The sequence below is a fragment of the Rattus norvegicus genome, chromosome 18 (genome assembly GCF_021556685.1).
Source record: "Rattus norvegicus strain SHRSP/BbbUtx chromosome 18, alternate assembly SHRSP_T2T, whole genome shotgun sequence".
Taxonomy (NCBI): domain Eukaryota; kingdom Metazoa; phylum Chordata; class Mammalia; order Rodentia; family Muridae; genus Rattus; species Rattus norvegicus.
This window is the reverse complement of record NC_141551.1, coordinates 58,494,056-58,517,841: the sequence shown is the minus strand read 5'-3', so window position 1 is coordinate 58,517,841 and position 23,786 is coordinate 58,494,056. Positions and strand designations below refer to the sequence as shown.

Genomic DNA, 23,786 nt, shown 5'->3' with positions numbered 1-23,786 from the left:
CAGAGGCAAAGGGGGGAGGGGAAGGGTTTGTGGAGGGAAAACCAGGCATTTGAAGTGTAAATAAATAAACAGAAAAAGTTATTAAGCAACAACAAAAAAAAAACCCTTAAACTTTATGGAAATTAAATTAAATCTGTACATGTAGCTGTAAGGAATTCAAACATCCTAGGCTATAAGAATCCATGTAAGTTCTTCCAATAAAAAAGATATATTGGCAGTTACACACACACACACACACACACACACACACACACACACACACACACAGAGAGAGAGAGAGAGAGAGAGAGAGAGAGAGAGAGAGAGAGAGAGAGAGAATGTATGTGAGTGAGAGCACCAGGGAGGGAGTTCTTCCTGGTTACAAAAACAAAAAACAAATGAACAAAACAAAACAAAACAAAAAACAGTCCCCTCATTTTTTCTTTAGAGACATTATAATTCCTTAAATCATTAAATCAAAGTCAATTGGGGTCTCTTACTGGTACTAACCACATAAGAACAATGGCCACCCATAATCTTTCTGCCATTTCATTTGCCTACGAATGCTTCAGTGTCCAAAAAGCAGCTTGGACACTTTACTGAATCCTGAGAAACACAAAATCACAGTCCATGAATGTCTCTGGGTTTTCTTTTTTCCTTCTAGAACTGAACTTAAATTTAAATATCAAAATATATTATCAATATCCACAAGAAATCAGGGATAATACTGTATAGCAAATATCAAATTAATTGTAGGTGAAACCTAATTAGTAATTTATACTCTAATTATATCTAATTGCAAAACAATACCTTTTACATTTACCTCCTCTGACCCTGTGAGCAACTCTTTCTGGATATGTTCACTACTCTTCAACCTGCCCTTACAGCTATGCTAGCACATACATGACTGATATTTCAGAAGGCTGGACTAACATATAAATAACTCCCCCAAAGGTACCTGGCTCCTACTGAGCAAAAACCACAAACAAAGACAGGGAAAATACGATCTTACAAAAGATAGCTGAAGTAACATAACAAATGAGGAAAATGTATCGTCGAAGAGGGTGAATGAGCAAACAGAACCGACAACATTCATAGTCTTGGGTTTTATTTTCATAATTATCTTCCTTCAGAAGCAATCATCTAATTTCCATTAATAACATATTACTATATTCACCAAATGGCTGAAAAAATATGATAATGCACAGATTCCATACACAAATACTATACTCTGCATATTTACAGGTTCCATATATTAAATGTGCTCTGTGGCTGACTTCACTCACTGTAGAACAGCACTGACACTAGGTGATTCTGAGGATAACTCATGCAGACCTTCACTTCCACAGGGAGGGGGCTGGAGCTCTGCTTGCTGTAAAGACTACGGTTTCCACTTCTGACTAAGCTCACGAGAACGAAGATTTAACACAAATAGAAAAATAAAATGTATACATGAGGGACAAACGCTCCTTCTGAGACACCACGCAGAATAACCCTGACAGAAAAAAGAGCTCTAAATCCTGCATGCTGGTTCCTAATGCAGGTGACGGGAGATTGGCAATGCCTAAAAACCTCTGCTGTTTAAAACTAAGCTCACTGCTGCTTCACGATGCACTGATAATTGCTTTTAACACATAAAACAGTCTAAAGTTACTTCTTTGAGTACCGCCAAATACATTCTAAAAGTCTGCTAACTTACTCAAATAAGCATCAATGTTTCTGGTTGGATCTAAAGGTAATTGATCTTGGAAATACCAATTTCCTTCTTAAGTAAAAATTCGGAAGACAGCTTTATTCATAATCTCAATGCAATTAAGGAGAGTGAGCTGGTGACCCAAAGAACTATGCAGGTAACTTAGGGGAAAGCATAAACTTGTATATGGCGTTGTATCGGACCTGCCATCTGCACAGGAATTGTATGGTGACATCCACCCAGCCAAGCACACCCAGCAGAGGATGCTAATCTGCAGGAGCCCTCCCACAACACTGGGACAGGTCCCGTAACAGAGCTTTTCCTGGGTTTTGGAGATCTAGCAAGATGAAACATATTTTATTCAAATAGGTTATGGTATACAGTGGTGGGGCGTGGTGACAGTCCTATTCCGGTCAACACCACTTTGTAGCACACACTGCTGCTGCTTGCAACCTCTTGTTCACAAATCATGAATGGGTCTTAGCCATACAGGGCAAAGAGGAATGCTTCAAAACTAACTTTTCAGAAGTAACCATGGGAAGTTTATGAGGTATGAAAGATTGGTAACCCAGTCCTAAATGTATGTCTTTCAAAACCACTTTTTTTCCTCTTGGCTAACTTTTTATTTTTGTAGTACATAGCACAACTCACGTTAAATTATTTTAACTCCAAACCAAAATTATTTTGGAGGTAAGAAATGCATGCATACTAGTTTGGCAGGAACACTACTTGTCACTCTTGATAAATATCAATGGTCTTACCTAGTCCAATTTTGGTCAAGAGCCAAGTAGGCTTGAACACAGTCACACTTGTTAAGAAAAAAGAAAGAGCAATACTTCAGGGAGGGCTGAAGACATTTACAACAACATCAATATGTTACCTTCCATTTTTATAATCACATGTAAGGGCTACTGAGCTAAATATTATAAAGCTTTTGTCCCAAGTTTGCTTCTGAAAAGACTCAGTAACATTCAGTATATTCAGTAATTTGAATATATCTAATATGATGAGGAATACATTTCCTTTTCGACTTGAGACAAGGCCTCCCTCCACTGAAGTATGTGTTAACTCTTAGGTTTTATATCCCTAGAAAAAGAGTCCCGGGTTTTCCCCTCCTGTGGTTTTGTTCTGCGTCTTCATGGTCCATGATGCCGGAAAGTTAGGGGAACAATACCCGTGAATGCACAGGGTGGAAGAGCTGATGGTGCCATGTCTAGGTCATTGAGTAGCACATTCAATCTGGGCCTGATACTCCACAGTCATGTAACCAGCCTATGAGGGTGACAACCATGTTCCCATGTTCCCGCTCTGTGATCAACTGTCACATCAGCAGTGTAAGGTGGAACCAGGAACCATCTCCACAGTCAGACATCTAGTCAGACTAGAAGACGGTCCTGGAGGAGAACCTGCTGAGAACCGCTGTCTGCCTTTCTTTTTGGCATTGTTGATGCTCTTAGCGGGGACATGCGTGGGCGCTAAGTGACAACATGGGAAGACGGTGGAAAGAACCAGATCAGTTTTGAAATTATTATTTTCACCCAAAACCCAGCATGTTTAGAAATGGCATTAAATAAAATGCAAAGAAAATTATCTAACAATAAAAAGAACCCAAGAGAAAAGACTGAGTATACCTATTTCCTGCTTTGCTGATGATATCATTTATCTGGAATTTGGCCTATACATTTTTAAATCAATTGTTAAAATATGACGATTTATTTTCTGCTTACAAGAGAAAGGAAAGAATGCCTCACAGGCAGTAGATACAATGGCTGGTGTGGGAAATGGAAAACTAAAACTTCAGATAATTAACATTCAACATCAGAACTTCGGTGAAGCAGAGGCGTCCACAGGACGAGTCCTAGTTCCATGAGAAAGGCTCGTCAGCATCCCGTCTTCTCATCCCTGCAGGCAGGGCACTAGCACAGGCCTCCCGAATACTCGTCTTCCTCCTCTTCAGCAGCAGCACCCGCAGCACCCTCAGGCTTGGCCTGGGGTGTCGCTGGGGATTTCTTCTTGATTCCTCCTCCTGGGACCACCAAGCTTAGGCCCAGCTTAGCATACTGTCAACAATTAAACAGGCTATGAAAGCTGGAAAAGTAGAATCCTGATATGCAGTGTCTAAGCATCAGTTAACTATAAAATATGGTAGGGACCGGGAAGCATGGGGGTGGAAAGATGGCTCAGTGGTTAGAGGGACTTACTCTTGCAGAGTCCCTGAGTTCCGTATCCAAGCCCAGAGAGACTCACAACCACCTGCAGCTCCAGCCCCAGGAGACCCCACTCTCCTCTGACTTCAATGTGGTGTACATGCATTCAAGCAAAAGTCATAAACACAAAAATACAACTAAGGCTTTCAGAGAAAGAGAAGTGTGTGCACATAAGGCCAGCAAGATGGCTCAGTGGGTAAAAATGCTTGCCACAGTAGCTTGCCAACCTGAATTCAATCCCCAGAAGCCATGGAAGGGTGGAAGGAAAAGCAACTCCACAAAGCTGTCCTACCTCCACATGTACTGTGACACTTTACATACATGCAGAGTAATACATAAAAGTTTTAAATGACCAAAATCTAACCATCCCTCCTCATGGGAGAAATGTGCTGGAATCAGACCGTGATGTGAGCTGCTGACAGCTATGGATGTATCAACTATGTACCTAACTTGCGAACTGGAGATGCTATGGGCATATCCAATTAGTAATGCTTCTAGGGCTATGAAGAAAACCATGCACTGAGTAACTGAGAGTGTAAACTAGGGACATATTAAAAATATAAATACAAACTTTAGAGCTGGGAGCAGAGCTCAATTAGTAAAGGTCCTGCTTTCCAAGCATGAGGAGTCCATATTAACAAGCTGGGCATAGAGCTCTGGAAATGGCTAAGTTGGTCAAGGGCCTGCTATACAACCAGTGTCCTGAATGCAGTCCCAGCACCACTTAAAATGCAAACTAGTGACAAAAGCCTGTACTCCCAGCATGCGGATGCTGCGACTGGACGGTCCCCAAGGCCTGCCAGCCAGCTAATCAGTGAGCTCTAAATTCAGACCCTGTTCTCAAGTAAGGTGGACAATACCTTGAGGATACCATACATACTGCAAACACACACACACACACACACACACACACACACACATTTTCAGAGGCATATAAAAAGCCTACAAGAACGTTGCACACTTATACTCTCAGTACTCAGGGGGCTGAGGCAGAAGACCACAAGTTCAAAGCCAGGTAGCCCTAGAGAGCAGCAAGACCTTGTCTCAAAAAAAGAAAACAAAGTATGTGTAAAAGTTTACCTAGAGAAAAATGAAAAGTATTTTTCTCTACCTCAGTAAGAAAATTCAAGGTCTTAAATTACTTTGGCAGTGTGACAGAACTATAAATCATGTGATCAGGTAACCATGCAAAAGGAAAGGGTTGAGAAAGCAAGGCTCACACGTGCAGTTCACTCAGTGAAGCTTTTCTCACAGGAAGACCTGAGGATGCTTCACAAAGTTAACCCTTCCTTCCGTCTTACAGATAAGCCTGAAGATAATTAACTACCCATCGATGCGACTCTCACAGGCATGGGATGCATGGGATGCCCAGGGGCCTCTTAAAGGTAAGGCACCAGAGACAGCAGCTAGATAAAGCCACACCCAGAGGGGAGCAGGTGGGAGGTGAGAAGTGAGGCTGCATTTACATATGCACAGCACCGGAGGAGGCAAGTAAATGCTCACCCAGAATCCCATTACCTGAATGTGGGAAAGTTCAATCAAATTGGTTGGCTCCTTTATGAGCACAGTTTGATGTGGAAAATACAGGTACAGAGGCAGAAAACTTACAAATCCCTAGGGGAAAATCACTTCAAGTGGAAGAAAGCTGACCCACAGGCACACTTACGTCATTGTCCATGTATTTGAACAGGGGCGAGTTGCAGACCTCGGACACTTGATCTTGGTCTTGCTGGTCATAGCCCTCCAGGAGCTGTTCCAGCGCGGCACTGTCTTCACTGCCGTTAAACCCTGGTATGCTAAGGCAAGCACAAACCACACCTCAGCTCTTCCCTAAGAGCTGACTGTCCCAGCACACAACTGCAGGCACTGTGACAGTTACAGGTAATGCTCCGGGAACCAGTGGCAGGCAACCAGTGGGTAGAGACCAAGGGTGGCACTAGGAACCCTAGAGTGCACAAGGCACTCCTAGTTACAAATTGCCAGTCCTCATTCATGACCTGCAGAAATGCCTCAATCTGATTTGTAACAGATCACAGAGCAATTCTCCTTTTGTTGTCAGTTAAACAGCAAAGATGACAAAGTAGCTAAAATCAGAGATGCGGCAGAGGACATCTTGTAAAACTGGTGCTGTGACTGCTGGCTGAGGGAAAGCCCGAGAAGGAGCGGGAGCTGGAGCTCTGCTCTAAGTGTTTGCTTAGCACACACGAGAGTTTGGGATCTTCCCCAGCATTTCAAGAAAACAAACGAAAGGCCCAACGACAAAGTAACACAGAACCCCTGCAATGGCAGTCTTACCTCTTGGAAGATCTGTAACAGTTTCATGGCTAAAAACAAAATCTGTCCAGGTAGTGATGCTAATTCAAGAGACAGGGATGTCAACAGTGGTCAGTGGAAGCAGCCGGCCCTTACCTGTAGCTCTCCCGGACACACCTCTCTGCAGCCACATAGTCATTTCTGTGTAGATGAACTAAGACCTGAGCGATTGTTTTCTGAAACGAGAGGGAAGACTAATTAAACCGATACCTGTCTTTATAGTCACCTCTGGGGGTACTGAAAACAACTGGCACTTAGCCTTAGAGCGCTGGCTCATACGTGAGAAATACACACAGTTCTATAGGAGCTTCCGAAGGACACCTGGGAGGAAACATCCTAGAATGCTATGGCAGATACAGGGATCTGAGGAGACGGAAGGAGGAGCAGGCCTGAGCCTGTCTGCTCTAACCAAAACCAGTGAGCACTGGCTGGTGTTATGGCCTGAGCACAACCTTTGTAACCTAAAGCCTGAGAATGCACTTGGTTTAAGTTAACCGAACTCCTTTCCAGTATCTACATTCAGTGCTAAGAGGGAATAAACCCAGAGATCTGTGACTCTTCAATTATAGCCTGAATGTTTAGAAACTAGGAAAACTCTGGATAACAGAGACAACAGCACTGCTTAGAGGGTCAGGGATAGCACAGACAACAGCCTACTGGGAACACAGCTCTTCAGAAGGCGTTTTATTTTGGTGATGTTTTTGTTGTGTATTTTACTGCTTCTCAGTGATATGTGATTCTTGAGACAGGTCCTAACTATGCCACCGAGGCTGGCCTCAAACCCCAGTCCTACAGATAAATGCTACCTCACCCACCTATGCAATGCATGTAAATCACCCACGTATCTTTTTCGCCAATCCATCGTTAGTAACTCTAAGTCTTAGTTTAAAGAAAATACTGTCTACTTGAGGGGATTCAGAATCACATAGGAGGCAGCTTCTCTGCAGTTTCCAGGGACTGCCCATGCTTGAAGGAGGAACCTGATAAGGCTAATTGAGAGAGGCAGGCCGTGGAGACAGTGCTCTAAAGACTTGGGTCCTGGACTGAAAAGTAAAAAAAAAAAAAAGAAAAAGAAAGACACACAAACAATCATAGTTCTGTGTCCTGATGACACAATGTGATCAGCAGCCCCAAGTGCACACAGTCTTAAAATGTGCCCCAGACAGTTCCTGCAGCTGCTGCCAGAACTTGTTGTAGCTACTAACAGTTGAGCCATCTTCACTACAATGCTAACTCACCCAGTAATTTGTGTCAGAGATCATGTCTCACTTTTACAGCTTCTATGAAAGCATTTCTCTCCATTAAACATAGTTCTTTCCCATTCACTTCAACAGTGCTCACTTGTATGCTCTCCGACAGTTACAGCAACTGTTTAGAGGTCTTCTAAGCTGAAAAGATGATTCTAGCTCCTAGCTCATTAAGTTGCTATAAGTTGCAACTTTGTACCTGGTTCTTCTGATGGGTGATTCTGGAATATTCCCTAGATTTCTGCTCTAAGTCTCAGGAAAAGTATTAAGTTTTAACTGCACTCAACCATCCCAGGTTCAGGCCAAAGACTACGGCTTTCTTCTGGTAGGCAGTGCTTCTGACCTCAGTTCGAATCCTCTGTTGTGATCTTTGAGACTGTGCCAGAATTTCATGGACAGAGAAATTTAGTGGTTTCAGTCTTGCTTTCATTCTCAGAATAGTCACTCCTACTTTGGGTCTGTCTCAGGCACACGCAGCCAAGATTTGTGCGGGCTACACACCCTTCTCCCCGTGCCTCTCCCTGGGATCTGTTCCTGTTCTCTTGGTTCCCCTTGCCAGTTCTTCCAGCCAGATACTAGGGCTGCAGCTCCATGACCAGGGATCAACCTAAGCCAAGTGTGTGGGGAAGGGGAGGGGAGCGGGGAAGAGATTCTCTCTCCTGCTTCTCCACTCTCAGGGAGGAGGTCTCTTTTGGAATATTTGTTGCAGTCTCTCCTGTCTACTGCCATGACTAGGGGCATCTCTTGGGTCAATGGACAAGAGAAAATAGAAACTCCCAGGAATGCACTTCTCCTGAGTTGACGGCTTCTCCAAACGTTCAGCGCCCTCTACAGGTCACCCATGTTAATTTACTGCCCAGAGTTTGAGGTAAATATTTCTGTGTTTGTTGAGTATTGTTATTGTAAGAAAGGTAGGCTAGGTCTGTCATGGTCCAAATGACTATCCACAGAATCTTAGCTTAAATATTTATACTAGTGTGTAAAATTAGCTAAAGCAAAGCCGAACTAGGCATTTTCAAAGAATACCTTATAACAAGTTGGATAGTTCTCAATTTCCTTATAAATATTTTTTTCTTTCTGAATAGACAATGCGGCTTCATCAAACCTAAAGACAAAAGAAAGAAATGTCAACAGGGTAGGTGTGAGACCCTCAGCAGAAGCCTTTGCTGCACTACTTTGTGTCACAAGACTTGAGAGGACAGCATTCGGCCAACTGGGCCACAACAGTGCTGCTGCCATCGGCTCTACTCATCAGGCTTCTCTCGAATGCCTGACTCCTCCCAAGGCACCGCCTCAGCATAAAGGAAGTGAAACGCAACAGGGGTCTAAGTTTGGTAAAAACCGTTCATTAAGGCATTCCTAACCACCTCAACGAATGGCTTGGTAGAATTTGCTAGAGAATCCTAGGTTGCATTGACTCAGGCTTCCCTCCTTTCCACATGAACGAACCTCCAGGTGCCCGACAACTCTTACTCTGCTATGAATCCTTACCCTCGTGGCTCAACTGCTGCTCCGTGGGTCCTAGAATGCTAAACCAGCCCTTTTGTATCCATCCTTTCTACCCTCTTACGTTCATTCCTGGTCCATTAAAGTGGCAGGGTGAGTGAAAAAAAAGGACGACCATGCATTTCCCCAAACACTCCATCCCCCATCCCTTTTCCTTCTATCATCTTTCTGCTACATCTAAGAAACAGATATCACCATTAAGAATAGACGTTGTCTTAGGGTAAGAGAGTGGGTTATTCCAAGCAAATAGACCAAAGAATAAAGCAGGTGTTGTTATCTGACAAAATATACTTCCAACCACAACAAATAAGAAGAAAAGAGATAGGGAAGGACACTACATGCTAGTCAGAGGAAAAACCCAAGACATGAAAAGGACAACATTACAACAGATGCTATTCAGGAAATGCAGAGAATCACAAAGACACACTTCAAAAATCTCTATTACACCAACTGGGAACCCTAAAAGAAATGGATGAATGCAGGACACATATGACCTATCAAAGTTAAATCGAATGATAGAAGCAGCTGAAATACCCAGAGTCCCCAGTGAAAGAGAAACAGTAACTAAGAAATTTCCCAACAAAAACTATCCTAGTGCCAGGTGAATTCAGCAAAAAAATTCTGTAAGACCCTCAAAAGATTAATGCCAATATGTGTCAAATTATTCTACAAAATAGAAATTTAAAGGAACATTTCTTAATTCTTTTTATGAAGAATACCAAACCACACACAGAACATCACCCCCAAACAAAAATTATAGACTGATACACCCTTTAATTATAGATGCAAAAGTTCTCAATAAAATACCTGCACTGAATCCAAGAAATTATAAAAAAGATCATTATAAAAATGATCAAGTTGGCTTCATCCCAGAGATGCAGGGATGGCTCAGCATACAGAAATCCATGAGTGTAATCCACCGTATAAACAATCTTAAATAAAAATACTGCTGGGGCTATTGCCAATCTCCAATTGTGCTGCAGATTTATTGTAATCAAAACAGACATGAAGATTAATGGATTCAAATGGAAGACCCAGACGTAAGTCCACACACCTATGGATGGATATTTGATTTTTCACAAAGAAATCAGAACTGCACCCTGGAAAAGACAGCATCTCCAACCAATGGTCCTGGTTATGCTGCATGGCTGCATGCAGAAGATTCTAAGGAAAGTGTCTTCCAGACACAATACAACAAGCTCACCAAGACTGCAGCATACATCAAACCCACACAGGTTCAAGCCAGACAGGGTCCCAGCACTGACAGGGTCCCAGCTATTTGCCGAGAAGCTATTTGCAACAGACACCCATTGGCAAAGGGAAGATCAGTTTTCTCCCCTGGCACATCACTGGGTTGGTCTATCAACTATACTCAGGAGCAGGAGCAGTTTTGTTTCATTTTGGCTTTTTTCTGTCTTGTTGATTTTTGTCTTTTTTGTTTTTTATTAGTTTCTGTATGAAAGGAATAAGAGAAAAAACATAAAGATAGGTGCTGAAAGAGGTGGAGAGTTTCTGGGAGTAGTTGGAAGAGAGGAACCGATCAATCTACACTGTATAGATGCTTAAAATACAAACATACACATTCATATACCTATATATAGTAAAAATCCCATTTAATGATATAACTCAAGTATCAAAGGCTGTTGTTTATGGATATTTAGAGTGCTTCTGTTACTTATTCTAAGAGAAATTCATTACGTCATGCACCGACAGGTCAAGATGACTCACTCCTCTCATGATAGAAAAGCAGGTTTTAAATTCACGGGCTACTCCTTAGAAGGCGATCATTTTCCCACTGCTTGTCCGACTGTAGACCAATCCGCTACACCAATGCTATGCACAAGCTCCCAATGTAGACTCAAAATACACCTGGATCCACAGGCACACAAACAGTTTTCCAAGCCATACCTGCGTCCTCGTACGAGCAGTCTGGAGGCCTTTCCTAGGAGCTCAACTGCCTGCCGGAGGCGCTCCTCATTCTGGAGGAAGCAGAGAAGAGGGAGTTAGTTCAGTGGTTAATGTGGAGCTCTCACACTCAATAAGAACTGCACAAGCGATGGCCATGGATGGTAGCACCACAGCTCCTAGCTCATTCACTCACCTCCAGAGCACTGGTTCTCAACCTTCCCCATGCTGTGGCCCTTTAATACACTCCTCATGTTGTGTGACCCCAACCACCAAATTATGTGTACTGCTACTTCTTAACTGTAATTTTGCTACTGTTATGAGTTGTAATGTAAATATCTGTATTTTCTGAGGGACTCAGGTGACCCCTGTGAGAGGGTCGTCAGAGGTTGAGAACCACTGCCCTAAAAAAAGGAATAGAGGTTGGGCTTCGGATATAGAAAACCTTAAAAGGCATCCACTGCATTCTTCTGTTCCCACATAATATGGATAAAAATATTCTGAGTAATTAAAGAAACAAGGAAATTCTGACTTACTTCAAACACATTCGCAGTCTGCTGATACAACTGTACAGCCTTCTCTGGATCTACATTTTCTATGAGCCTGAATTAGACAGAGAACACAATTTGTGTGACAATTAAGAAACTTGCTTCTCAAGGACTTTACCAAGACAAAGAGGAGCCCGATGCAAAGCCAGGGCACCCAACAACCACTGTGTGCACTCACTTTCCTGCTCGCTCCAAGGCCATAGCTGCTGTGTCCGGCGTGCCATTCTCCAGGTACATCATGCTGGCTTTCTCGATCAGCTGCACGGCCTCAGGCAGTTTCTGCATCTCCTGCAGAAAAGCAGGCAGCACGGGGCAGAAAATGTCTCAAGTAATTGGAAATTCAATGATTTTACCCACAAACATTATTTTTGAGACAGGGTCTTACATTAGTTCGAGATCACTTGGAACTCACTAGACAAAACTAGTCTGACACTCAGAGTAATCCTCCTGTCTTAGCCTCCCAAATACTGGGGTTTTCTGGCATGAGCCACCACAACCCAGCTAATCTCACGTTCATAATACTGTCAAAAACATTAAACAGCAAAAACACTGAAATGACTTCACAGTGTGAGCTAGTTTAACAAATAAAAAAAAAAAAGTATCAGTGTTTCTAAATCATTTGCTTTCAAAAAAGCTGGGTTTTATGGCTTCTGTAAAAACACCATAAGCTACAGTTAACAGCAGGCCTTGGACCCAGGTTATAATAAGCCAGGCCAGGCCAGGCCAGAGCTGTCTCTAGAGAGGATGAGCTAGCCATATCCACTGTCTCACTCCCCTTGGCTAGTCCCTGGTGGTCTGACTTAATAGAAGCCTGGAGCTCCCTTCTGGGCTGATTACAACCAACAGAATTAATTCTGTGTCGCACTAGTACTATGTGAGTCTCAAGATCTTGGGGTCTAGATTTTCCAAATCAAAAGCTAAAACAATTTTAATGAAAGCCCTGAAAGGGAAATTCCTGATGAGCTAAGCTAGGTGCAAAGGTGCGGGGACTCTCATCCACAGGTAACTTCCTACTCTAAGTAAGGCCCACAGTGGCCTCTCAGGGCCTGCTCTCAGGTCCAAAGGTCAGTCCCACCACGCTAAGAATGTATTAGCTTGTTTCTAGTAAACTGCCAGCCTCACTCCTACCAACGCCAAAACAACATAAACAAAACTGTTTGGCTATGGAGACGAGGCATAGACTGAAGGATACCACATAAAGTTGCTATGTTCAGTCACACGGGATGATATACCCCTGAAGTTTAGCAGAAAAATAATTAAAAATATCAAAATGAAATGAAACAAAAAACTAAAGTCCAGTCAAAGAACCCAAGGGCTTGGAATAGTGTACACTGAAAGGTATTTGAGAAAAGAGGCAAGATGAAGCCAGCAAATCCACCTCTTCTTATACCTTGCCTACCTACTTACTAAACAGACAGCACACCTGTACCATGACGGTGGGGAGGGAAGAACAAGACAGAGCGGGCCTGAGTAGACGGCATCTGAGATCTATCTAGAAGTCAACGACTGAAATCCCAGCCCACAAGCACCTGCAATCTCGGCTCTGGGGTCTAGAGACAGAGCACACCAGGAACTCTTGGTCAGCCAGTCTAGCCTAATCAGCAGACCAGACAGAAACTCTGCCTCAAAAACAAGATGGACGGCCCTCTGGTCAGCCTTGGGCTGACCTCTGGCTTATACAGCGGCCATATGCATATGTGTATGTGCACGTGTGTGAATGTGTACACACACACACACACACACACACACACACACACACACATCTTAGTACAACTACAAGATAGTAACCCTTAGCTTGCTATTAAAAAGCATAAATGTGGCATATCAGCCAAAATATTCCATTAGTCCATTGAAAAGGAATGCAGTAAAGCAGCAATAGCTTGTCTGTAACTTTACTGACTCCAGCTTGATATTTATAAAACCAAGAAAAAGATAAAGCGAATTTTCCTTTCCATCACCAACAAGTCATTTAAACAAGCATATCATTATAAACCTTTACTACATCCAGATGCCCTCAAGTTCTAGATGCAGGAAGCCTCATGAGCTCTCTTTAGCAGCACCCTCTGTGCTTCACTGCCCAGTCTTGCTCTTCCCCACTCCCTGTAATACAGTTCCCTCTCAATGAGCTTCCCGTGCTCACTCCTTACTGCTGCAGGATGTCACTCCAATTAGTGGTACCCTGGGCAGGATGCCTCAACCTAGCCTTCACATCCACTCCCACAGCCCCTCCCCCTCTTGCTTTACACAGTGAGAAACCTGCTAACTGCAATACGAACTCTACTGTGACACAGTATTACTAACCTTCAACATCATGCCAGCTTGCTCATAAGCTCTGCAAAGAGAAGACAAGTTCTCTGATGAGACCTTAAGGGAGAGGGAGAAACCTTCTGGTGAAGATGGCAGGCAGGGAGGTGACTAACAGAAGGGACCTCAAGTACACTGAGTCACTCCAGGCCCACACTGCCAGGTTCCTGTTTTTTATTTTACTTATTTACTGTTTAAACAATGGTATCTTAGGAGCGCCAATCATTGAACTGATTTTACTTAGCAAAATAAGTCAGTCTCAGAAAGGTTAGAGAGAAAAAGAAGTATAAGTTCTAAGACAAATCAGTATGCCCCACAAGAGAGAAAGTTCCCTTCTCTTCCACAGGCACTTAACCTGTGTTTTCACAAGCAAACAGTATGCAGAACTCAATTTAAAACTCTTTAAAGAGTAGCCTTTAAAGTTCAGCTGATGACTAAAGCAAATAAAATAATTACTTTAATTAAATTATAAATTTAATAATTTATATTTAAAATAAGTATTTAAAAATGCACAGCTTGAGCATAGCTCAGGTTAGAGTCAAACTCCGACTTTTAAACTGTCTGCAAACACTAAGAAGAGTGAACTATTACTTACTTGGCAGCATGAAAAAGACTGAACGGACACGACGATGCCAACATTAAGGAAAAAAGAAGTCAACAGTCTCTGGAGAGCACCTTCTAAAGCCAGTTAACTACGCATCCCTTTTCCTTCTGGTTTCAGAGGACAGAGCTGTGATACCCCAGTGCTGCTGACCGCTCTTACAGCCCAGACACTGAACAACCTTGTGCAGGACGTTAACCTGCTGTCCAGTAACAGGACGCAGTGCACAGCTATAGGACTATGATTTGCATGTGAGAAAAACTGGACATTTATAAATGAGAGCCCTTAAGATACATCGAGACCATTTCTTTCCAGATGCTCATAAGTCTTCAAATACCTAAGTGAGACTAACAAACGTTTTTCCAAAGCAGTTTATGCATTTCAATAGTTAGCTATACTTTTTCTTTTAGCACAGGTCTGGAGACCCCCTCGCTTCATCTCAAGTCAAATCCCTGCCCACCCAGAAGCAGGAAAGTGATGGGCAAGCATGGCTGTCCACACCAAATGCACTCAGGACCACTCACTGAATTCCCCTGGGGCTTTAAAGCACATGCACTGTTCAACCTTTCCCAACGGAAAAGCACTTTACATCAGACACTAAACTTATAGCAGGAGAAAGGTGTTCTCAACATCTTCTAGTTGTCCCACTTCTTTGTAAAGCTAAAAGATACGCCCTGTTACTTTCATGGGCGACAGCTTCCCGTAGGCAGGCGTCTTTTGCTTGCTCAAATTGTTTGGCATTTTTAAAAGCAACAGCTGAAACAGAAAAAGAAAAAAATAGACTTTCTATTTTCATCATTAACAGCCCTAAAGGGAATCAGTACCCAAATCAGCATTTTGTGAGACATTACAAAATACATGGATTTCAGATAGGGAGCTTCATAATGGCGTGAAATATTACTTTTACCTAAAGCAAGTTACAATCTTTCTGAGCATACTTTTAAAAGCCTGTGGAAGTTTTAGTTGATTTTTAGCAGCACATTGGCACAGCTTCCATCGAACACCAAGAGCCCCTCTAGCACCCACTGCCAAACAGCAGAGCAGGGGTCTGTAGTCACCCGAGGGTGCCTCATTCTCCAGCTTCCTCCTGGGCAGCTAACCGAAACTAGTCATGTACTAAATCTTCCCTCCAGGTAAGTCATTTTTGATACACAAAGCTTTTCTATTTAGTTATCTATACTCCTCAAAGAGCCAACCCTCACTGCAGGCTGTTTCACAAGGAAGGCTCACAGGGGTGAGACAACCAGGATGGCCCTGAAAGACAATGTTAACACTGGGAAAATCTACCAACGGTGGGTTATGAGAAAGTAGGACGCATACTAATTTAAGGAAACTGTTGTCTTCTGTTTGTTTGTCATTCTGAGACAGGGTCTCCACCGTACCTGCAGCCCTCACTGGCTGGGAACTCAACTACGCAGCACAGACTGACCTCTGACCTCTGACTTGAGCAGATGCTCCGGCCTCAGTCTCCCTTCTACATAAAGTGTTCTCATCTACTACTTCTTAAAACCACTCTCGAAGAACTCTTAAAGTGTAGAAAACAAACAGAATACTACAATATTCCTGCTCCTGCCTGTCTAGTTGTCTTTAAAAGTTCCATCGAAGGGCTATATTCTGCCTCCACTCAAGGAGAAAAACGAAGGGCACTTTAACAGGACACGTGATTCAGGAGATTGATTCATGGAAGCAGCATATGGCCCTGGAGCCACAAAGCAAAGCTGTTAAATTTCCTTCACTTGAGAAATGTGCCTTTGGTCTTAAGCAACTGTGTATAAAGTATAACCCAAAGTCCACCTAAAGCTCAATTTTAAGCAAATTTATCTTTAAATACAAAACATAAGCAATTTGCATAATGTAAGCAACAAGTTTACTCAGTATTTAAATGCAGGGCTAAAGACTCTGGTTTCCCTTTTGAATGAGAAAAAACCCTCTGTGTGTATGATGATGGTAGCTTCTAGGTTATTTCTTTGGAGACAAACTGAAACTAAAATTTAGTGAAAAGTGCTTGCTCTAGGTGATCTCTCATGAACATAGTCACAGATGAAAATTTGCTTGAGGACTTTCAAATCCATGGTGGTTTAAATTTTTATTGTGCATGCACAGGGAGGTCAGACACAAGCTGTAGAGGTCAGATCCCTCCGTCTACCGTGAAGATCCAGGGCATCAAACTCAGGGGCTCGGCTTGATGGTCAGCCTGGCAGCTGGCAGCAAGTTCCTTCACTTAAGCTACCTCGCCAGCCTCAAAATTATGTTTTATTACTTTATATCCAAAATGACAGCAGACATTCAGAGCTATCGCATCATCCCTTAACAAAATACTAAACTTTTAACAAATTCCCTATGTTGCGTATTTTAAGATATTTTATACTTATAGAAAGTGAATTTACTAAAATGTGCATACAGCTTAAAACTCTTCATGAACATTTGATAGTGTATCTCAAAATGAAACTCATAAATGTTAATGTGGAAAAAAGAGATTGGTAGAACTTCAACAAGACTAGTTTTAAAAATTAAAAATAAAATTGCTTGATCAACAGCAGAAAGTCTAAGACAGAACTAAGCGACATTTATGAACACCTATGACACCGGACAGCTGACACTACCCCATGTCTGCTGTTAGGAGCGTGCACCGGGATCTGGCTCAGCTCTAGCTGAGGGTAAGTGTGGGAACATGCAAAGCAGCCTGTGCAGCTGTCCTCGTCTGCTTTTCTGTTTAAAGAGTGAAGTTTACCGGGAGGCATTGGAACTGCTAGCTAGACAACGTTGTCAGATCCAGTCAACACACACAACGGCACAGGGCTCCAGGCACAAATACCTGCTTTTCCATACTCAGAGGCAGCGCTGTCGTAATCTGGCTTCCACTTCAAAAAACCAGTTTTCAGGCTAGAATGAGAAAGAAAGACATTTCTTATTTAAAAAGACAGCATCAGCTACAGATCCCTCACCTTCTCAATTGTCTTCGGATGTATTCCCAATAAATGCACCCTCACTTCTTCCTCCCTCCCCTCCCCATTAACAATGTCCCTTCTTCTGAAATGTCTACATACCATCCAAACAGAACGTTTAAGTGCACGGTGCCCAGATCAGAACATCAACAACTGCTTAGAAATTTGCTAGAAATGTACGATGAGCCCTCCCCAGATCTACAGAACCAGACTCTTGGGTCTTAACAAGCCACATAAGGTGTGCTTTAACAAGCTAGAGGATCTGGAGGGACATCTTCCTTTGCGGCTGAGACGCTATCAGGGAGAATACAACTAAAGAGCCATTGGTGTCTGTGATGCCAAGGTCACAGGCAGCATCTCCTGAGGAGACTACAGGGACTACCGGAACAACACTCAGAGGGAAAATAAAGGGTGTGGTCAACCACCACTGAACAGGAGGGAGAAAGAGAAGTCATGTGTTAGGACAACAAACAGAAACAGTCTTCCAGAACTGATGCTGGCTTAGAAGCCAGAGCAAAAGATACCCAATGATGTTTATCTTTCTTGCCTTGTCTGCAATATTTTACTTTTATTTTAAAATAAAATCAAACTCACAGTTCAAGCTAATTCAGTAGGTATTAAATTTGGCTATGCATAAAAATTGCTCAACACCATCTTATAAATTTCAGCTCAATTACTGAAAGTCTGCTTACTTTCAACACTGCTAACTTCATTTGCATCAGTGGCTACTAAGCTGAGAGATGGGGCCCTTAGAAGTGCACCCTTCATTCTGTGAGTCTAACTCTGAAGTTACTTATCCCTGTAAAATGTATTCTACAGTTTTCATTTAACATATGCATATATAGTAACAAGATTTAAATGTATATGCAGATTTTCAATTACATATAATGTCTAATCCACAAAATTGAGAAAAATATGCAGCAAAATAAAGTCCTGTGCCCCTTCACCAAAGAACCCATTATACCCTTTATTGTGATTATGGATGTCTCCCCAAAACAAGACATAACATTCAATGAGCTAGATTTTTAAAACTGCAGATCAACTCCAGGCAGCTGAGCACCATTAATTAGCAAAAATGAAGGCCCGATTAGGTTGATGGCTAATCTGTTGTGGACCTTGACTGGTTTCATCCTAAGTAAGAAAACTTTCCTAAGCCAGAATACAGTGATAATGAGTGATACCACCATAAGAAAACAGAGACCAATTCCACTGCCTCTCCTACACTTCTGATCCATTCGTCCTACCACCTGCTGGCTCTCCTACCTACAGCAACTTCAAGCACCCTTCAGACCCCATCGCAGCCACAAGCAAGTCCACTCATCTATAATCCTGTCTTAACAGAAGGCCTCTCTTACAGGTCTTCTCCCAACAGAGATGCCTAGGGGTCTAGTTCTCAACTCCACATACAACTGCCTAGAGGACTTGTCAAAGCCATTACGAAAGGATGCTAATCCTGGCTCTTAAGGTTTCCTTAGCTCCGATGGTCAAAATCCTCCTGAAGTTCACAAAATGCAACTTCATTATAGCTAAGAGCACATGTTCTGTTCTTTTATGTTTGTTTTTACCATGCATGTTCTTGGGATCACCCTCTGCACTGACAGCCACCTTCCTAGTCACTGCCTGGAGGCAAGGCGGTATACCAGAAAGGGCTTGTGAATTTCCACTGCCTAAAACTTGCCCTGCTCTTTTCAGCTGAGCAGCCTTGGACAGGTCTCCAGGAAATTTCAGACCACCTCGGTTCCTCTTTTGTAAACTGAGGCCTTTCTGTTAGTTAAGATCTTAGTTTATGATTCACCTAACAGTGTACTAAGAAATGTCTTACAGTCGATAATCGTTAAATATGTATGTTGTAATTCACGAAAGTGGGCGAGAGGACTAAGGAGAACTCGCAGTTTCCAGTACGTATGCCTACTGAGCCCGGAACCAAAAGGTGGCGAACACCCACAAGACTAAGGAAGCTTAGACCTTGCCCCCAGTGAATAGGATGTCTGACAGTGAGAGTTTTTCAGAATTAGTCTACACCCCCGCACTGCACCAGGGTCTCTTTTCTAGCAGTAGCTCTCCACCGCAAGATTTCCTCCATAGTGTCATTCTGGATGTTATAAGATGAGACAAGGTGTCCACGCCAAAGCCCGCAACGAGCAGAGCAGCCGCAAACCCTGAGGACCTGGCGCCGGGCAGACGTGGCTGTCACAGGGGCGTCTGCAGCAAATGACGCGGCGCAGGCTGGCACGATCGACTGCAGGGGATTGACCCAAAAGGCAAGGCACCGCCCCGAGCACGGACAGCAACATGACCCTCCCTCCCGATCAGCCCGAGCGCACGGCTGAGGGACGCGATTCACCAGCCCGGCGGCGACTCGACGTACTACTTCTCTGCCTTGGCTAGATGCTCCAGCCCCTCGTTTATCTTCTGGGCTGCCATTGCCTCGGCCACTTGCTGACGCGAAGAGTGAAACAGCCTAGAGCTCAGCAAAACACCTAGAGCGTCGGCGTGGGAACGCCGCGGAGGAAGCCGGGAAAGGGGCCTACGGAAAGCGAAGAGCTCAAATTTCCTATGGCAAAGCTGGCCCGGAAATGGGTGGGACGAAGGGACGAGGAGGGCGGGGCCAGGCCTCGCGCAAGCGCAGTGATGCGGAGCTAACCTGGAGGTGCTCAAGCTGGTGTTGTCGGTTAATTACAGGGGTGCGTTCTTTCGAGCGTTGGTTACTGCACCCTACAAATATTTAAGGAGCAATTAATAGAAGTCGAGTACTGGTCTTTACTAGTCCTGGAAAACAAGAAAGCGTTCTTCTCAGGAGCCCTGTGTCTTCACGCTGCGAAAATGCTGTCGAACCTTTGCCTATTTGTCCTTGCAATTTATTAGTTTCTCTTTACTACATCTATGATAGTACTTGCGCATCATTCATCTTTTATGATTTCCTTCTTCTGTTTTATATTCCAAGTGCTGGTACACTACCCATTACAGCTTTTATAACTGATTCTAGTTATGTATCAGTCAGTCATAAAAACAGACTGTAATCCTTGGTTACTGTCAAATAATAAGTCTAGCATTTCAAACCGACGGGGAGGGGACCTTGCAATAGTCTAGCAGAGGTGATTTGGCGGCTCTGCTGATACTTAGTGGGAGTCTTGGGATTACATCTTGATTTCTGCCACGCCTATGCGGCCTCTCAGTTTTTCATCTGTAATGATCTTTTCTTACACCCACCTTAGATACTGAGAGTCTGAAAAGTGTCTCTTGAAGGGCCACACACTGTAGATTTGATGCCCAACATCTAGCGTGTTTTGTAAAACGGTGGCATAGTGGAATAATTGTGGCGGGAGTGAGCATCTTGGTGGGCGCAGACTAAGCAATCAGTCACACTATATGACAAACCTAGTATAAAGAAAAGATGATTGGACTTGGTAACAGAGCTAGAAGTGGTAGAGCCAGAAAAGGGCGGAAGGTGAGGGGACCAGGGACAGAGAAGGACAGAGAGAGAGAGAAGAAAGGAGGAAAAGACCTGCTGGGATCACGGGGGGGGGGGGGTGTTGAGGGGGTGTGTGTGGAGAGAGGGGGGAGGAGAGGTAGGGCGAGGGGGAAGGGGGAAGCAGACTAGAAGATGGAGAGAGAGCTAGGGATACCAGCAATCCTCTTTTACACATGGTGGCAGGTAATGAGGTAAGCTGTTGCTAGGTTGCTGTTGCTAAGTTCCTAGGAGGCGCCTAGTGGAATTGTCTATAAACCAACACCTATTAGAGCTGATAGAACCCTTAGATAGTGAGGCCTGGTGGAAGGAAAATAAGTAAGTCCTCGCAGGCTGTTTCTATCCTTGAAGGGTATGTAGGGACCCCAGCCCCTCTTCCATCTTCCCCTTCTTGGCCGCCATGGGATGAGCCACTTTGCTCCAACCATGTTGTACTGCCTTGCTTCCTAAGCTGAGAAGCAAAGGGGAGAAGTCACCATGGACTGAAACCATGAAGAAAACATACTTCCCCACATAAACAAATGATCTGGAATGTTTCCAACAGTAACAGGAGGCCAATGAGCACAGCCACCCCATTTCCAGGAAAGTATCCTTGACTTCAGTTACAAATACTAGTGTGTTCTCTGTGGTGCCGATTTTAGGAGCCCTCTTTCCTAGTTTCTGGCTTCTTATCTCGATCTAGTATCTCTTGGCCTTTGACAGATTCTTCTTATTGGCCAATCCGCTGCCCCTTCTCACACTTACTATTCTGTCCTCGATAAGTCCTGTGCTCTGTCATCATAAACTCATTCTTTGCAGACTTTCCCTCCATCTTTCCTTCTACTCTGAAAAAAAAAAAACTCACCTCATGTAGAACTGCCCTTGACCCACATCCTAGCTCCCTGGAAGCCAGTCTTCTGTTTGCCTTTGGAACAATATGTAGAACTCTCAGCTCCTCCTGCACCATGCCTGCCTAGACATTGCCATGCTCCTGCTTTCACGATAATGGACTGAACCAGTAAGCCAGTCCCAATTAAGTGTTGTCCTTACAAGAGTTGCCTTGGTCATGGTGTCTGCTCCTAGCAGTAAAACCCTAACTAAGACAGGCTCTCTCTAGAAAAAACAGTGGGAACCATACTTTCTCTCACTTTCATTCCAGGCTAGGAACTGAATGGGCTCCCACCATGGTCTCCTGCCACATTTTACTGCCATAGGCCCAAAGGAAAGGGGGCTACTTGGCTGCAGACTTAACCCACACAAAGCTGTGAAAGAAATCCAGGCTCTTTGAGAGTCTGAACATCTTGTTAGACATAGAAAGCTGGCTGACACGTTCTGTTAGGCCATACCTCTCAGATCCTGATGCTCCTCCTTTTGCCCTCTTTTTATCACAGAGTGTTTATTTTTATTATTTCATGTATATGGGTGTTTTGCCTACATGTATGTTTGTCCGTGATGTACATGTAGTGCCCATGGAGCCCAGAACTGTGAGCTGCCTTTGGAGTCTCCGGATGAACAGCCAATGCTCTTAACCACCAAGCCATCTCCCCAGCCCCTGTGCACACTTTTAAGTTATTACTTATTTCTCCTTCACTCTGCCCAAAATATTAGTCTTCTTTTCCTGGGACACAATTGTTAAGCAAGGTATGGCTTGCTTGCCCTCGTGGAGTCCGTGACCTATGATGGGCACAATATTCACCTACCTATATTTCAGCATCAGTAAATAAGGATTGGAAAAGAGAATGACAGCCACACCAACCTTTGTGCTATTTGTTCGAAAAGATAACCCCTTGGTTAGGGAAACTTTATTAAATACATAATAACTTCCATTCACATTGAAAAGCAAGAGGCGGCCATGAGGACACTAATACCCGCCACGTTCTCCCTTCATTCTCTTCTTAGAATAATAAGGCAGGGATTGCTCCAGGGGAATTAGGCCACTGTTCTAAAAACTCCTTCAAGGACAAGTGTAGGGAAGGGACAGATGGGAGTGACGAGACATATGGTGAATGAGGACCGGGAGGAACAGTTGACCTTGACAAGAGTATAAACAGAGTGTGAGAGAATAAGGTGAACCAATTACACAGAGTTAGTGGCAGTGAAGAGTGGACTGTCCATCAGCCCATGTGGGTAGGGCCAATAAGAGCAGGGAATCAGTGCGTAATCGAGCCCAGAGCTGGAATGGTGGAGCAGGTATTGGACAAGATGGTCTACAAAAGGAAAGCCTCCACATTAATCTCCCTGAGATTCAGGCATTATTCTTTAATGAAGGTTGCTGTTATCAACTTGTTAATTAATACTCATAAAGATAACAAACCATGATGGATGGGATTGGTTTTATTCCAACCAAAGCCAAGAATAACTTCCCAAACTCTCAGTCCAATTGGAAGAAACTTCCAAATGATGATAAGACTAATCCCCAAACATTATTTGTAAATCCGCTATTGATTAATGCAGAATGTATTTTTGCTGGGAAATTGCATAACAACTCCTGGATCAATTCTTGGGTTAAACCTTAGCTACTTTTGTCTAACTGTAGCCAAAATGCATGCAGGGAAAAAAATGTAAGAGCAGGATGATCTGTGGTAGTTCACAGATTCAGAAAATCTGACACTCATATTTCTGAGGAGGCTGGCAGCCCCCAGCAGGCAGTCCGTGGCAGTGCTGTGTAAATCTGTGAGGATGAAGCTGATGCAATAGAGACCGCAGGATGTGAGCAGATAGGAAGGCCATGGGATAAGGAAAGCTCCAAGAAATGAGAAAATTGGAGCATCAAAGCCTCTCTGGGAGAAGGGCCGGGCAGGGAGCATTGCCTAAACCCATTGACATGCGTGCAACTCCATATACTGGGCATGAAACTACAGAACTGCATATCTACCCTGCTGGGTTTTGGTGTTGCTTTGCCAGATCCTTCCCTAGTTGCAAAATGAGTTATTCTACCCAGCCAACTGTAAGCCTAGATTTCACAAGTTTTGGAGCCATTCTAATTACCTCCCAGCCACATGTCCCCTGTCACTTGCTGTTTCTCCTGGCCACCTCCTCATGGTCCATCTCCTTTCATGGAAGCCTCCTCCTCCCTTCTTGTCCTCCCTT

At 43.6% G+C, this 23,786-nt stretch overlaps 1 protein-coding gene across 9 annotated transcripts; it reads right to left on the bottom strand.

Annotated features, from left to right (window-relative positions):
• Positions 1-1,070: 1,070 nt before the first annotated feature.
• On the bottom strand, positions 1,071-19,779 carry Napg (NSF attachment protein gamma). 9 transcript variants are annotated; one of them, NM_001398659.1, is given in 12 exon segments: positions 1,071-3,732; positions 5,546-5,675; positions 6,289-6,368; positions 8,466-8,544; positions 10,854-10,924; positions 11,387-11,453; positions 11,577-11,686; positions 13,700-13,730; positions 14,298-14,315; positions 14,975-15,059; positions 17,119-17,186; positions 19,617-19,779. In NM_001398659.1, coding segments are annotated over 12 exon segments (939 nt in total). In that variant the 5' UTR covers positions 19,673-19,779; the 3' UTR covers positions 1,071-3,588.
• Between the last annotated feature and the right edge of the window lie 4,007 nt (positions 19,780-23,786).